General features: G+C 45.1%; 1 protein-coding gene across 2 annotated transcripts in view; it reads left to right on the top strand.

The window, feature by feature from the left end:
* The window catches only part of ULK4 (unc-51 like kinase 4), a 2,742,936-nt gene that overhangs the window by 175,508 nt on the left and 2,549,679 nt on the right, over positions 1-17,749 (top strand). For both annotated transcript variants that reach the window (XM_069648276.1, XM_069648275.1), the window contains exons 5-6: positions 8,122-8,284; positions 11,164-11,265. In XM_069648276.1, the coding sequence (XP_069504377.1) occupies positions 8,122-8,284; positions 11,164-11,265 (265 nt within the window). The remainder of the gene's footprint in view (positions 1-8,121; positions 8,285-11,163; positions 11,266-17,749) is intronic.

The raw sequence follows: 17,749 nt of genomic DNA, 5'->3' as shown, positions 1-17,749 counted from the left end.
GAATAAGTATTTTAAGAAGTTCATTTATGAAAAATATATTGAGAATTGAGTAGTTGGAAAAAGCTAATTAGTCAACTAAAGATTTAACAAAGACATTTCTTAAAGAAAAAATTATCAGTAGAAGAAGAAGGAAACATTGAGTTCTGATTACCAGACTTCAGCTCAGCTACAACTGAATAAGCCTATCAGCAATAGAGCATAGGCTACAGGTACTACAAGGAGGGTGGTAACATTTAAGTAAACTTAGCTAGAGTGGATTGATTATTAATATATACATATATGTCTCCTAGATCTCACAGACACTGAGGTGTATTTCCAGCTCCAGAGAACTACAGTGCCAGCCAGTGAAGATCTGTCTTTTGTTATTTTCTCCTCTATTCCCCTTTCCCCTTGGGTTTGCCAGCTTGGTAGTTTTATCAGTTTAAGGACTGTTGGGCAGGCAGACTTAGCAGGTCAGGTGGGCCCAGCATCACTCCTGCAGGAAGATTCAAGTTTGGACCTGACAAGGACGTCATGGGCTGGCGTAGACCAGCTTCGTTGCGGAAGCGCCGGCGCTGAAGCGCCTGATGTTTCCTTTAATGTGAATTTGGGTGTTGTAGTTCCCACGTGGCAGCAACGTTCAAGCCTGAACGAGCTGATGAGCTTCTAATGCAGCGCAAGGTAAGTGGAAACAAGGGTAAATGCACGGAGTACCAGAGTATAAGTCTCCTCCTGGCAATCCCTGTTGAGGCTCAAATAATGCACATACGATGAAGCATAGACTATATCCAACGCACTTCTGTTCTTTTGCACCCAGTAACAGAGCACGAGTGGCAGTGTTGGTGATAAGAGGAGTCTCCCTGATTGGAACACCCTCAATGCAGTGATACGTGGGAAGCTGATATCAGCTGGGGGTGCACTGGCAAGAGTGCATAGGCCGGAGCAGTCCAGATTGGAGGGGGAATTTAAAAATGTGGAAGGAGCATCACTATCGGACAGGCTTTAGGAAAGCTTGGAGAGGAATAACTAAATTGAGGGGGCAACTTAACACCATCTATCTTAACAAGGCTGAGAAAGCCTTGCTGAACATTAGGCAGAAATTCTATGAAAAAAGCAGTAACACTGACACGATGCTGGTACACTATCTAAAGGGCTGGGAGAGTAGGGCCTTTGTATCGGAAAGTAGATGGCAGATTAATGCTTTCCACGCATTTTACAGCACCCTATACAGTGCTGGGGAACATAAGCGTTCACAGCGGGCATTTGGACCACTTTGACTCAAAGTTCAATGATCATCCTTTTACTCTCCCCTTCTCTCTGGATTAATTTTGCTCACTTCGTTTTTACATTTCGTTCACTTTATCGCTACAAACAATGCATCTTTCACAGAGACTTTCGAGTGGGCTGCTTCCTTTCACTGGACCACTCCGCTACTCAGTATCGCTGATTTCACAGCTGTCCTTACTTTAAAGCTCATTCACAGGTCTGCCTTTCTTCTCGTCTCATCCACACCCATGCAGCCTTCACTTGCGATATAATCTTGCCACTTCAAACTTTCTTTAACATACATCGGTCTCTCAGGTCGCTTGCCAACTCACTGGCTGCGTGTGTTTCTTTCTTGGTTTTACGATTTCCAATTCACAAGTCATGGTTAGTACTACACGCTTGGCCTTGCCTCCCCAACTCTGCCGTTCACCCGGGAGGGTTGCTGTCGTCCTTGAAACACAATGCAGCTTTCTGATTTGGGATCTGGCCCTTTTCACGGGTGTTTCGCGGCCTGTTGGAGGAAACAACCTCCTGCAGGGAAATTCTGGGGTTTTCGTCCCGGTGCTCTCGTCCCTTGGTCCGTCGCTCTGCTTCAGTAGTTTTGCCTTTGCCCCGAAAGTTCTGGTCGTACTGGTGTTCCACCTTTGTCAGAGTGTGTCTCTATGTTCCGCCTTTTATCCGTGTGAGGAGAGCCAATTTGTATCAGGTGTATGCACTTGTAGTCAAGTGCCTGACCCAATTAGTGGGACATGTGCAGTACGATGTATAACAGTTAGTCTTATTACTCTGTTACCCTCTTCCTCGGCCCAGTGTTTGTGTAAAAAGGGGGGGGGTTGGGACCTCAGAGAATCCTAAAAAAATAGGATGAGTTAGGTGAATATAAAAGGGGGGGAATACCGCTTTTCACCATCGGCTGCCTCACCCCCACTCCCCGAAGACCACTCACTGAGGTGATCCTCCCGCACTGGTCCACCCCCAGATCTGAATCCAAAGGCAATGCTGTGCCCTGGCCACCTGAGCGAGAGCTCCCCGGGGACTAGCGGGTTAGACACACTTTGGTTTCTCACAGTATCAGCAATGTATTCTAGGCTGACGGTTAGGGTCAATGGAACCCTAACATATGATGTACAGGTTCGGAGGGGATCGAGGCAGGGATGGCCGCTCTTCCCCTCTCTTGTTTGCTATCTCCATGGAGCCATTCGTAGTAAGGGTAAGTTCTAATAGTGTAATTAAAGGAGTGTAATTTGCGGGATGAAACATAGACTCGCAATGTTGGCGGATGATGTACTGGTAGCAGTAGCCCACCGTGAGCAGTCCTTGCTTGTAATGAGTCCGGAAGAGAAACAGTGGATTACATTAGCATGTCCCTTTAAGTGGGCAGGTACGTCAATCCTATTTTTGGGGGATCAACATCACCCCGTCCGATCTATATCAAGCCAACTACCCTGACCTGTACAGGACAATCAGGGAGGAGGTGGCTTAGATTGCCTATTTTGTGGACTGGCAATGCAATAAAGATGAAGGTGCTTCCCAATCATTTTCAGGGGATACCATCAGGGTTCCCTAGATATGCTTCTTGAAGCTACAGAGGGATTTAGTGAGATTTGTGTTGGGCAAAGGAAGAGCTAAAATAGGCAAAACTACTTCGTTGGCCCCTCTGAAGGCAGGATGGATGGGATTCCCTAGCTAGGTCAAATATCACCAGCCAGCCCACCTGTGCTTCTTGTGGAAATGGTGCAAGATGCAATCCGAGAAAAAGTGGTGAGCAATGGATGCAGCAGTGGGGGTGAGAGGGACATATGGAGGTGGGTTTGGCTGCCAAAAACAAGTCGGCCTCCATCAATGGATGGTAATCCGTTCAAATGGGTGACGATGGAAATGTGGGATGAGATGGCACTAAAGATGGGACTGATTAGGTTTCCCTCCCCGTTCATGCCTCTACATCCCAATGCAGAATTTGGTCGAGCAAGGGAGGGACCCTCCTTTGGGAAATGAGAAGGAATAAAGGCTAGTGCATTAGTGACATGTTCAAAAACAGAGTCATCAAAACTTTCCCAGACTGTAAGGAAGAATTTTCCTTGGGGGAAGAGGATGCCAGTATTTCCAGATAAGGCACTTGGCAATGCAACCGTGCATTCAGCAGGCAGCCACGAGAACGTTGCACCAGTTTGAGTAGCTGATGGTTGAAACATAATCCCCTAAGGGGTTTGATCTCGAGCATATATAAGATCCTAGTGAAGGCGGTGGACTATTATCTGAGGCCATACATGATCATATGGGAACAGAAGGTGGGGGAGACCGATGGAACGGAGGGGTTGGGAGGAAGCATTGGATTCCATGAAAGTCGGCCACATGTGTACAATGCAAGGAAACTAATTACAAACTCATGAACATGGCATACATGACACCTGTGAGAAACCTGAAGGTGTCTCACCCGCTAGTCCACAGGGATCTGTTATCCTGGTGGCCAGGACACAGCGATCGCTATTGCAACCAGTTCCTGGGGGTGAACCAGTGCGGGAGGTTCTCCTGGATGAGGGGTCTTCGAGGAGCGGAAGTGGGACAACGAAGGGTGAGATGCAGTATCCCCTTCCCTGTAACACCTTTTCCCCATCCTACCAGGTAGAATACCTAGAAGCTCAAACCACCCCACCGCCTTCCCGACACGAACACTTTCAGTTCATCGTGAGCGACAACGGACTAACAGCCTGTTACGCTCACCTGGTATCCACGGGGACGCCACCCAGCCCTGGTTGGATGATTTGCACTCTCAAACCCTCTCCCGGTCCCTTGGTAAGGCCTTTGGTTAAAAATGGGTCTTAATTGTGGCAGGGGCGCGTAGATGTGGGGGGCGAGCAGCAACCAAGTTGCTTCACTGGTGCAAGCCCCCCCCCTGTGGGAATCCATGCCTGCTACGTCTTCGTAGGTTTGCTGCTTTACAGTCTTTATATGCAGTTCTTATGTTCCTCTTAGTTCGAATAATAATGTCTTGCTTCTTTCCTTTTAGATATGGAAAGGTATTTTGGAGTTGTCATGTAGTTTGAAGATGAGCAATGGCCGGTAGGCGAAAGCGCGGTGTGTGCGATGCTGTCCGGTGAGTAATGCGCGATGCGCGGCGCTGTTTCACCTTTTATATTGCTAACCTGTGTCTTTTCTCTCTTTGCAGGTTGCGATGTTCCTCGCCGAGCGCCGTAATGTTCCAGCAATGATACTGACCAGGAGATGACTACCCAGGTAAGAATTGTGTGGCTTTCTTCATTTGGAAGGGAACGTGAGTAAGCGCTTACTAATGCTGTCTTTCTTTCTCCTCTTTCCAGGTTATGATATTCCAGGATGCATGCAATGCCGGATGATGGAGTTCGTACCTTCAGGTGAGTGGAACTGAAGTCGGCGATGGATTGAAGATAGGTTACTGTTCCAGGTAAGTTTCGTAGTGTTCTTTCTCTCTCTGCAGGTCCTTGGTTTCAAGTAAGCTGGCATCAAAGAACTGGACACGGTGAGCGTTACGCTGCCCACATCAGAATAAAGCAAATTATGTTCTGCTGTTTGGGTGTGATTTAAATAGTCTCAGGTAAAGTAGTCCAGGTAAAATAGTCCCAGAACTGCCACACCCAAAGTAGTCCAGGTAAAGTAGTCCCAGGCCTGCCACACCCAAAAGACTAGACTGCATAGCTCAGTTCCTTGTAACTGAGCTGTGTGTGTGCCTCCATGTTGGCTGAACCCCCCCCCCAAGTTAAATAGTCCCTAGTAAATAGTCCGATTCTAATGTTGGTCTTCTTGATGGTTATGAGCCTGGCGCCAAAGGCGCCAGGACTGACTCAAAGAGAGTCTTGGATGAGGTTTTAAGGCCTTTGACCTGGCCCTAACTGGAAGGATGACTTGCCAGTGAGGGCCAGGGGCAAGAGTCATGACACACCCGAGCCGTATACCTGACATGTCTCAACACCAATGGTCAGGCAAAGTCAGGCAATTACTGATCATTACACACACCTCACTCCCATCGCACTTCCCCACACGGTTAAAAGGCGGAGCCCGAAAGCACAGGCCGGGAGGAGCGATTGCTGCCGTGGTACTGTCCTTGGCTCCTGCAAGAAAGCTGCGCCAGTAAAAGTAGCACACCCGGTGAGTCGGAGAAACTGATACAGAATCGGCTTGTGTTTGAATCAAGGTTGCAAGTGGCAAGATTTTATGAAGACACTGTAGTGAGAGGCGCGAACAAGTGGAAATGAAAGGAGTGTATGTACTTTGAAAAAGCCAAATAAGATACAGTATACAGAGTGGTCTGGCGCCACGTGAGTGCTCGTTCAAAGGTCTCTGTTAAGTATCCAACTGAATGACGACTGCATTGCAAAAAAGGAACTTTGTATCGAAGTGGTCCTGCGACGAGTCAAGCCAAACCATGTGCACATTCGAAAGTCTTCGATAAGTATAAAGTGTACTGCAATTGGTCCGAGCCCGGCTGAGGGAGATTAATTGAAAGTGGAAAAGGGATCTGAGCCCGGCTGAGGGGAATCCGCAGTGAACCGTGAGTCACCAGAGAAGGAATATGTTTGCAACCTGAAAAATAAAGGGATCTGAGCCCGGAAGAGGAGGATCCAACGTAATAGAAAAGGGATCTGAGCCCGGAAGAGGAGGATCCAACGTAATAGAAAAGGGATCTGAGCCCAGAAGAGGGGGATCCCTGTAATAGAAAAGGCTTCTGAGCCCGGCCGAGGGGGATCCAGGGTGAGGCACCCGAGCCCGGCTGAGGGAGATTAATTGAAAGTGGAAAAGGGATCTGAGCCCGGCTGAGGGGAATCCGCAGTGAACCGTGAGTCACCAGAGAAGGAATATGTTTGCAACCTTAAAAATAAAGGGATTTGAGCCCGGAAGAGGGGGATCCACCATAATCAAAAAGGGATCTGAGCCCAGAAGAGGGGGATCCCTGTAATAGAAAAGGCTTCTGAGCCCAGCCGAGGGGGATCCAGGGTGAGGCACCCGAATCACAAAACTGTATGAAGAAAATAACTTTTTGTTTTTGTTTTGTACATTGGGCCCTCTGAATCAAAAGACTTTGGTGAGAAAAGAGACTTGGGCACAGAAGGCTGTGATGCTCGAATTGGAACGGTACCCGTGTCGAGGAAGCCAGAGTGTGTTCATGGCTCAAGTGAACAGGCTTGCCCTGTACTGAAAACGTGGGGAAGGGAGGCCAATGGCCCAAACATCCTGACTTATCATTTTTTGAACACTTTTCTTTTGTATGAACATTCCTCCACACTATTTGTAAATTAGCGTTAAAGATTGGCAATAGTTTGTTTTAGTATAGGTCCTTTTATTTGACAAGACTCCACTAGGACTGCATTATTATTATTTGATGGTCGTAGCTTGCACCTATCTGTAGATTTAGGTTTAGACCCCCTTGTGAAAGTTCAATAAACACCCTTGAACTGTGGTCACTTGTGTCTGTCTTACTTTGTTATCATGCCTTCCTTACACACCACTGTCACTAATCATGATTTCGCCTCCACAGAGTGACAGATGTCGACGGGGGTGTGGAGCCCAAGGTACATTGATCCACATTTGGTGTGAATGCCCAAGGTTGCAGGCCTTTTGGAGGGAAGTCCACAAGACTATTATTGAGATACTTGCTGCTTAGCATGAATCTGTTGGGCGGGTGATTTTACACTCTAAACCTCCCCGTCACTTGACATCCAATATATTACTAGCGGCCCAACTGCTGATAGGGGCGGCTTGGAGGACGGTGGAGCCCCTGCACATTTCAACTTGGTGGCATCGATTTTGGCTAATATTAGGGCTGGAAAGAATTACGGCAGGCCTCAGAGAAGCTATGCTGGCCTTAACCAATAAATGGGGACGGTTATTGGACTTTCTCTCCAGAGACAATTGAGTGCTGTCCTGTCCAGTGTGACTCTGAGCCCTGAATCTATTTGACATGGAATGACTGGGGGAGGGGGAGGGGCTTAGATTGGGTGAAAATCTGCAAAATCAAGTAAATCAGAGGCACCACCGCTGTACTTCCTTTGTCCAGGGGACTGGGAAGGGGAGGGGGCTGTTCACGCCCTTTTGTCATCGATGGAAGATATGATGTTTTTATAGAATTCTATAACTGTATGAGAGGTGGGGGGTTAAAAGTTGTTCTGTTGTATACCATGGTGAAGGGGACAAGTTGACAGATATTGCAATGCGTTGTTTGGGCAACTGAAACTAATAAAAAGATTATATGAAATAAGTGTTTGAATTGGATTAAGTTGCATCGGGACAAATGAGACTATATATCGTCACTGCAGAGTGCTTGTGGCCATCTCATCCTGCTACATGATTGAAGATGCACTCTTTATTTCTATTTTTCTTTTCCTCCAAGAAGATAATGTCCTTACCCTGACCTCTTAAGCACACGCACCTTTTTGTAATGTCCACAACTAATGCAAAAAGTTAAGAAAGAAATATGTCAATCTTTAAATACTGTTGTGGAAAGAAGCAAATGCATTACAAATTGCCTGATAAATGTTAGTGAAAATAGAAGCAACCGAAAAACTATAAAGCCCAGCCAAAAACAAAATCTGTGGATGGACAATAATATGTAGCGTATGGCAGGAGCATTTTATAGATCATGAGCGATTGACTGTTTATAAAGTGCATATGAAAGTTCCCAGAGTGTGGTCGCGTGAATGCAGAGTTTGATTAAAGAGATGCAAAACATGCAAGTGGTAGTCCCTTCCTTAATAGTGGCTCCTATTAATAGGGGCACCAGGACGCCATTGGTTTACCACATAATATTTAAATTTCAAACACTCGTTATTAGTGCACAAGTTAAATGGAAACTAAGATTTGGATTTCATTGTTCATAATACTTCATATTTGCTTTTCTCGTTAAAGATATTGCTGGATGGACCTGGTACCCTAAAATTTAACAATTTCAGCTTGGCAAGAGCAGAGGGTGAAAACTTGGAAGAGTTCTTTGCTTTGGTTGGATCAGAAGAAAGTGCAGGTGATGGTGGGGAAAGCACGCCACGCAGAAATTTGAAAAACAGAGTTAAAGGTATTGTGTGCAGACAAAAGCCAAGCAATTCAAACAAATTAGATTTTTTCAATCTCTTAGACTGGTGTGTTAACACAATGGGGGGTGTCATCTAAGAATTAACTGCTACATTCATTTGTTTGGCCATATATATTTTGTTCACACATTATGCTTATAAACAATATCCTTTCTCCATTGTCTTCTGCGGAATAGTGGATCTACTTATATATTAATGATTGCTGCTATATGTTATTTGTTACTCAAAATTCAACTTAGTCTACCATTAGAAGACGAGACAAACCTAAAGAGTATACGTACAGTAAAAAGCAAATGTCCTAGCCTTCAATAAATCACAAATCCATGCCTCCTTTGGTACATTGTAACTCTGTTCAATAGCACTAAAAATCACCTCCTCCTGCGATTCCTCTAAGGTTATTCTGCTTCCCATGGATGCATAACATTACTTGAAAGCGAGCTATTGAACCAACTGTAGATCACACCTTTATCGCTGTTTTGTGGAATACTCCATGGTCTCCGACAGTGTGAAAAGGGCGGGGCTTTGGCAAAAGGTGTGTAATTGTGGTATTCCCCCTAGGTTGCTGAAAATATTGAGAAATAATAACGTGTTAACTTGACAAGAAGTTTTCTGTTAAAGAAAGTGCTCTATGATAACAGAACAATTGCATTTAGGTTTTGGAACTTGTGTGTTGGGAGAAAGACAATCATCCTTGCACGAGGCATGTTGTAGAAGATATTGCGTTGTTTGAATTATCAACAATTTTTAGTAAAAAGGACATTTATTGTTTCTTCAAGAAAGACTGTGGTTGAAAAAAAGTTTCTATTTCTTTGAACAGAACTTTGTGGAACATAACTAAAATCTGAGTATTCCTGAATTGATCCAGGAGAAGGGGATACAACCCTGGTTACAAGGAGTGGTTGCAAGAAACATTTGAGTTTGAATTACAACGTTGTTTGTATGTATTAGTGTGAGGGCCAGAGGTATTTTGGACACTTGGTCATTTTTCTTTAGTTTTAGTTTGCTTGGCAGGGACCTCTCTGTTAGGCTAGGTACAGTTAAGTGTTTATCAGAACCTCTTTTACTTTGAATAAATGTCAAACTTTGAAAATACTTTACCTTTGTTATCCTTCTCGCATTTCTGACCCCTCACACTTGTAACTAGACCCACTTCTAGACATGAAATCGAAAGTGAGATTCTCTGCTGTTCGAGTTCATTAAACACGTGTTCTTGCAATGGGACTAAAACGTACCCTGTTCTCTTGTGATCATTGGGTAACCAGTGATAAGCATTTAGGACATTGCCCATCTCCTGTTCGATTTTCTGGTGGGTGGGGGATGGATGGTTCCAGAGGTTATTTCCTGCCTGGCCTGATGGACAATTACCTGCACCAGCAGGCCAGGGAAAGAACAACTCGGCTATATTTGCACCTGCTAATGAGCAAGCAGATTCTGTGGGCATCTATTATAAAAACGCTGCGTGCAATTCATTTTTCTTTTTAAAAAAACGATGTAAAAGTGAAGAGTAAAGGCGATTTTGCCGTATTTTACTCTTCACAATTACACTGTGCAGTGTAACAGTTGAAACTTGCATGCAGGGCCCAGGGGAGCTAACGGCACATAAGTGGCAACGTTGGCAGTCCCATGCTTGTAATTTGCACTTTATTTCAAATGACCCCCTCTGACATATTTTTGTCTTCCATGTTGGACTTTACGCTTTTGAAAAGATGCCCCAAAATTACAAACTGCTAAATGAATAGTCTTGTAGAGTCCCAGTTTCATACAGAATGTGTGACGTTTCAGTGGCATATGCTTAGCATGGAAATACATGTAGTGTTAGCTTGAGCACCACCTCACATCTCTACCTGGGCTTTGGATGTTTTACAGTGTTTCTGTGCACCCGGTTATAAATGTACATTCTCTTGTGGACGGAAAGTCCTATGGAAACCGCGGCTTCATTAGTGTCTGACCATATGCTCGCCAGACCTCCTCCCTGCGGTCGAACTTTGTACTTAGTCCCAACCAATTGGAAAGAGAATGCAGAGAATACAATCAGTACACTGGCCTTCCTTATGATTAGTGTATACCTAATCCTTGCCGCCCTTTGCTCATAACTCCCGCCCAACCATCTTCATTAGCATATGCTGTGCCCCAATCTGTTTTGATGAGAGAACCTTGTCAAACTGAGCTGAAATGGTTGGCTCTGTATGCGAAGGCGGATTGAAGAACGGACAAGAAGAGGAATGTGAAAGCATAATTATGCATCTTTAGAATCATTTTTTATTAGTGTTATTATGGATAAATACATTTTTCAACACATCATACATATACATACATCAAAGATAAAATGCATACAAATTCCATGTAACAAAAGCTAGCATTTCATGATTAAAACAACTACGAATTGTTGAAATCCATTAAATTCAAGCAACCTCATTGTGTATTATGCTTTAGTGTATTTAATGGCAACCTCGGAATAATTCTAAGCATACAATTTTGATCTTCGTATATTACCTATCTTCTACATATGCCATTATATTCTTAGTCAGAGAGATTTATTTCCAGGTAATTATTTTTAAATGTCCAACCACATAACGTAACATTTAATGCAGTGGAATTACACAAAAATAATAAAGACCATGATTGATCTGTGTAATAGTTGGCCATTTTATATCTTAAGTTATAAAAACCTTTAGTGTATACATCATTCTTTATAATAATTGCAATTTCCATCCTGGCCTGCTTGGGCTATCATGCTGTAAGAGTTGTTGGGATGGAGAGAATTGTCTTAGCGTGCCTGAATCACCATGGAAGTAATTATTCATTTGCTGATGCTAGTATTAATAGGTGTATTGCTGATCCATTGGTATTTGTTCTTTTTCAGGATCACCAGTGTACACCCCGCCTGAAGTGATCAAGGGAGAAGACTTTTCCATCGCTACCGACTTGTGGTCGTTGGGCTGTGTACTCTATGAAATGTTTTCAGGTGATAACCTAAAATTAATGACACTTAGCTGAGAACTTGGAGAAACACTACTGAAAAATAACAGGCTTGAAATGTAAGGGAAATAAGTAGTTTCCCAGTTTCTACGCGCATTTTCAAAGAACCTTTTACTGCGTGCACATTTCAAGATCGGCAGTTTGATATCTGTCTGCTTGGCGCATTACATGAAACAGCTTGCGATAGTTCCCCAAAACAGAACATTCCTGTTAAATAATGCCTCTTTGTGGGTTGGAGTGCCCCTTGATTGCCATGTCCCTCGTCGTTCTTGCCTTTTTCTGGCCCTATGCCAGAGAGCGGGTATTTTAAATAGTCAGATATTGAAACTAGAAACTGTTATTAATATATTGAGTCTTGGTCGTCAGTATAACATGATGTCATGGGTGATTACCACCAAACATAAATGCAATTGACAGGTTTCAACCCTTTCCTTTGGATTGTAACAGAAGTAGGTCGGAGAACACGGAGAGCAGCTTTTGAGACCAGTATGCACATCGTAAGGAAGAATCTAAGCAAAGCAGTGGGAGGAAGAGGGACAAAACAAGTTAAATCTAAGGTCCTAATCTAAAAGTATGTAATATCCAAAGTGCTTCCCTAAGCGAATTCTAAATCTCTTAGGCTTCTGTCCTTTAAAGTATTTTTTCAAGTCACTCGGGAGTTTTTAGGTGCCCCCAAAAAACTTCTTTAACACTGTCTTCGCCCTTAGAACGAGGCGGCAGCCAAATTGCCAACGCGCAAGCCTTCTATTGCATCCCTCTTGCTTTTGGGGTGTCTTAACTGACCAGGGCTGGATTCCCCACAACCCCCCACCTCAACCCACCCCACCTCGGTTCGCAAGGTTTAGCAAGACTTCTTTAATAGGCCTGTTGGTCTCATAAAAACACTGGAGTCTGGGTTAGCATCCCCAGCTGGTTTCTCTCACACTCTGGCCCAGATTTTAAGCTAACCTCCTAGTCTAGCCTGGCCTTTCAACTTGGCCTCTATTATGCATTGACCCACACGTTCGTTCCCTGTGTCGCGCCTAGAAACCTGTAGGTATTAAACTGGTACAGCCGCCTCCGTTGCTGTCTCCCTAGTGCTACTTGGCCTTCTTGGATGAACAAACATATGCCCTGGTTCTCTGACAGCACTTCGTTCTGTTTTGTTCTCCCTTGTTACGCAGTCCTAACACCCTCGCATTGAGGAGACTTGTGTCCCATTCTATACAGGTGCTGATCTTGATTGTTTTAATTAATCACATGATTTATGCGTGAGCTTTCTCATTAGTTATGTTACTTCTTATTGGCTCTTGCCTAAAAGTTACATCCCTTTTTCAACAATTTATGGCCAGTGATTTATTATACCCGCAGGTGTTGTTGCTGTTCCACTGATAGAGTACATCCCTTGCCCTATCCCCCATGGCCTGTTACTTTAAAAGCCTTGTCTGCCATGTTGTGATGTGGGGGTGTCGTCATACACGCCTGTTCACCAGGTGCTCACCGTACCCTACAACTCTTGAGTTTCTTTGCCTGCTTCCATTGCCGATGCACTGTATGCAAGCGTTCACTGCATGTTTCTTCTGACTTTGGCACATTTTTTATTTGGCTCAGTCGCAGTCCATGTTTTTTGCACTCCTGTGTGTACTTCCTATTCATTCACACACAGCACATGGACTTGTGGCTGTATGTCACGTGAAATGTCACAGCACACACTTGCTCTGAACATGTCAAACAGTGAATCTGGGGTTAGTTGTCTCACCCTATGGGTACAGTCTCGGGAGGATAGCTCAGGGGCAACATGCTCGCCTTGGAAGCAAGACGACACGGAGCAACACAGGTCCGTTCCCTGTGTCGCGCCTAGAAACCTCTGGGTATTAAGCGTGTTGTAAATAACCAATCGTATCATATATATATACAGATCTAACTTTTGAATAGAAAGATGTAGACGTACACTACTCGCCCATGAAGCTTGAGACTGATGTGGTGTCGTTTTTGTAACCAGTTTTACTCCATAATAAAACTCAGGTAAGTATAAGGATTGTGTGTAGCTCTGGAGGGCCCCCCTTATGCCTCCTCCAAGGGGGTTTCACAGAGAAGATTGCTCTTGCCCCTTTTCTATAGGAGATAAAACAGTGACCTCAACCCAGTGGATGCGGTGTGTGAATGTGTACTGAGAGGTGTGGTGAACTAACAAAACACATACAAAATATGTAGGTCAACTTATTGTTAAACGAATGTGGTGGGAGGTTCCATTTGTTTTGGCCAAAGTCCATCTCGTGAAGTTTTTTTACTGCATTTTGAATTGTTGGTTACTGCTGAAAGTAGAGGATATACCCAGCTGCCACCCCATCCAATATTGTGCAACCTCACAATTTACCTTTTGGCGGTAATAAAGTGGTGAAAAAAATCTGACATGTTAGAGGTCAGTGAAAACACATTCACTGTGGTTGACATATGACTAGGTGTATATTAACATCTAAATAAACTATAAGGTTTCAGGGTTCCTGGTTTAATCGGTTTGTAGATGTCTCTTTTCATTTGAGATAGTTTCCCTCACTCTAAGAGATGACCGCTTCAAGATTTCTGTGGATTTTCTTTCAACAGGAGAGGAATGAGGCCAAGTGCCTGTGGCACCAAAGGGGTTATATACAACTAAAAGGAAATTCCTATCTTGGAACATTCTCAACCAACGGTGTCGGGATGCATAAAGCTAGAAGATGTCAGGACTCCTAGTGTAAGAGAGACACTGATCTTCCTCAGGTTTGCTAATGTTCTGCAAACTGTCGGGTATATCGCCCAGCGTGCATCTTTCTCAAAGTCAGTCACACGAGTACAGTGTCTCTAGCCTTTTAGATCACATAGTGTTAAAGATTTCACACCCAGCTGCTTCTTTTATTCAGCTGTGATGAGGCGCCCCTTCTGAGGACAGGTGCCTGTCAGCATGCACCACTACAAGTCTCCACTGTGGATTCCCAAGGTCACAGGGGCCAGAGCACCCCCTTCCAAGTCAAGCGTGTTCAGATTAAAAAGGAGAAAAGCTCCCTGCATGCAAACAACTCTCTGGGTGTAGAAAAGAGATTGTGCCCCTTTAAACACATGAGCAGATTGCCTTTCTAAACTTGAACAAGAGCTCTGTTATTTTGTATTCAGGACCATCCCTGCTGAGGGACACATTCTAAACCCAGACACAGCTGAAGTGTATCCAGCATTGTGCTTCTGCCCGACAACTCCCAAAACCTTGACGAAAATTAAAATGGAACTAACAGTTCCCCAGGTTTACCACAGGGTTTCTGTAGAAGGAAAACACACGCTGGACAGGCACACAGAGCCTCACAAGAGATCTCAAGTAAGGGGGATAAAATCAAACGTATAGCCGAAGTCCATATACAGTCTAAATGGTTTATGGCTTCTACACCGCTTTAAGCCAGCCCGATGAACACCCATCTCACCATATTTGCATGATGCAATCAGCAGACCAGACCAGTCCCATCACATAGATGCAGCCTGTTCCCTTGAAACCCAACCCAGAGGCAGAGCAGACAACACATAAAAAGCAGGCATCCTTTGTTAGTCTTGGGAAGATCTTTGTTGAGGAAGAATGATGCTTGAAACCAAGGACAGAAGTGCAACCGTGAAATGCTGCAGTAATGAAGTCCTGGTGAGATTGAAGAAGCATGGGAAAGTATCAAAACGTTGAGATTGAAAGAGAGTGTGTCACTAGAGTAGAATAAAACCAGCTTGGGGAGAGTATCAAGGGGTACCATTGCTCAAGAGAGAGAGTGGAAGAGAAGGAATGCTTGAACGAACTAGAGATTGACATTGAAGGAAAAGCAAAGGGTGCTGCCTTAGAGAAGAATGTGAAGGGTACCACCTCTGTAGTAAGATACAGTGAAGCTATAGAGGAAATCGAAGTGAAGAGATGGAGGAGGAAAGGGTTATTGGAGAGTGATCTAGAGAGAGCGGCAAAACAAAAGGAGAGAATCGTGAGCATAGAAGGAGCCAGAGAAAGCATCAAGAAAGAATAGGAATTCAGGGCCAGGAAAGTGAGTGACATTGTAGGAAGAATGAGAAATGAAATGGAGTCTAGTGAAGGGTGAGCGGGGGCATGGTCAGTACATGAAACATGGCTAACACATAATCCACAGGCTCCAGCGGGTTGACCTACTCCTGCCAGAAACGACGTACAGTGTGGGGCTGGATACTGACTCGTTACCCGGTGTGTCCGTAGTTGTAAACTGGAGGGACGAAGGTTAGAGGGGATCCTGATGTGTAACTGAAGGAAATAGTGGCATAAGACAGCTGAGGATGGAGAAAGCAGAAACGTACCAAGTGCCTCCGGGAGGTCTGAAGCCGCGGTGCACTGGAGGAGAGGTGAATGGGGGGATCACATTCCTTGGATGTAAGGTCTGCTTGGTGGGCCTCCATACGGACAAGTTGGCAGAGGCAAACAGTCCGACCTGGTGCTTGAGGAAAAGAAATGGCAGCCATGAGGAGTGAAAGCAAATACATAGAATTGCCTTCGGGGGGACACGTCGAGGGAGCCATTGAAGAGAGAACATTTGTGGGGCCTTGTCGGGCTGCTGAGTTCCTGCATGAGCATGGAACCACGGGCGATGCCATTGCTGCCTCTGGAGGCCTTGTCAGCCGTCTGTGGGTGCTGGTAGAGATCCCAGACCACTACAAATGCAAGAGAGCTCCCTGCAGGACGTTTGGGGGCCGAAGCTGCACAGCACCAGCTGGCAACCTTGTGAGGCTGGGCTGGGAGGAGTTCTTAATGGGGTGGGTAAGGAGTGACAGCTGCACAACCTCATCATCCGTGGTAATTTGAAGACTGCATTGGTGAGGGCTCCTGGGGGGACAGGCTACCCACATGTCCCCTAACATGCAAAAGTGGCAAGTTGAAAACTTGTCGGGGGTGGTGGTGATCTCCAGGCAAATCAATGCACAGTGATACCCGTTGGCACCATGGACCTCATTACGAGTGTAGTGTTCCACAAACAAGGGTGCTGTTAAGCTTACTAATGCTTCTGTTTCCGGACCGCCACACTACGAGTCTGTCTGGCGGGGCCACTGCGCGTGACAGGTCTGACTCTGCGGAGAGCAGCCACCCTAACAGGCAGAGTTGCCATGGAAGCACTGGCACCATTAGCAACGGTACCGGTGCTTCCGAGACCCATTCCCATAGAGTCCCACGGGACTCTATGGGAATGTGTAGGGGACTTACAAAACCTGCCGCCTGACTTCCCGCTCTGCCGGGACTTGTAATATCCCGGCGGCACCAGAAAGTCAGGCAGTGAAACCGGTGTTACAGGGTCGGCGGCAACCCACCGGTCGCACCGGTGGGTTACTGCCGAATTCGTAATGAGGCCCCATGTCTAAAATAAAATGAAGAGCACTGAATCAGGGGACATAGTATCCATGATTTAGGGGCAGGAGAAGGAGAAACCCCAAAAAGCAGAGGTTGTGGCGAAAGTGCAGATTCATGCAACATCATCAAAGGGTTAGGAGATGGAATCATTGGCCACAAAATAGATTTACATGATTGACCGGCCTAAATTAATTATGAAAATGTCTTCAATTGATGAGCAAATGCAGGAAATGCAGAGCAAAGTTACATTCAAATGTATTGTGTCCTCCCATGTATTCCTCATCTTATGATATTTCCATATCCAGTTTCAGTTTCTTCGGAAATTCTTTCCAGCAGAGGGTGCTGCGCGTCGATGTCGGTCATCTTGATGTCCCTCGGAGGCCTCTGTCTCGATGTCAATGTCATTGATGGTATAAAGCGTGCCTAGCAACCATTGGCTTCAGTTCCTTTTATTCCATGAAAGTTATTGCTTCGGATACGGTACGCTTCGGTTCCCTAACAAGAATTTTCGAGTACATTCTTGAAAATGGCATCATCAGCGTCTCTGACTCCGAGATCGGGGTTTAAGAAGTGCCAAGATTATGGGGCGAAGATGTCCCTTGTGGACCCCCTTCAGGTGTGTCTGTGGTGCCTCGGTTCATCTCACGCAACCTGTAAAGCACCGGAGGGGGGCGTCCCTATTCCTGCTCTCTATATGGTAGAGGAGAGGCACAGAGGACCCGAGGCAAGATTCTCTATTACGGTAGCTATGGACAAGCAATCGAGGCTTAAGCTCTCAGGAGGTGATGCAGGTTGGTTCTTAAGTACAGTGTAGTCTCCGAGCCCCCATAAAGGAATGTCCACACACTATGTTAGTGGAAACAGTCTTTATATAAATAAGGTTCACGTTATGTACACAATCACAACAACACACTTTGTGCTCTGACAATTCTAAAATGGTAAATATATACAGTATAAGGTAGTACCACGATTACTTTGATTCAATTAAAATGCATCAACTGTACTCCGTTCAAATAGCATACGAATCAACCCAGATAAACGATATCAACCATAGATTTAGGAGGAAAACAAGTTGGTGATACAATTGGCAGAATACTGGGCCCCTGCCACTAGGCACAGTTCT

Source organism: Ambystoma mexicanum, chromosome 2q (genome assembly GCF_040938575.1).
Source record: "Ambystoma mexicanum isolate Mex_15411 chromosome 2q, UKY_AmexF1_1, whole genome shotgun sequence".
NCBI lineage: Eukaryota > Metazoa > Chordata > Amphibia > Caudata > Ambystomatidae > Ambystoma > Ambystoma mexicanum.
The sequence above is the reverse complement of the archived record's forward strand: the minus strand, read 5'-3'. Positions and strand labels throughout refer to the sequence as shown.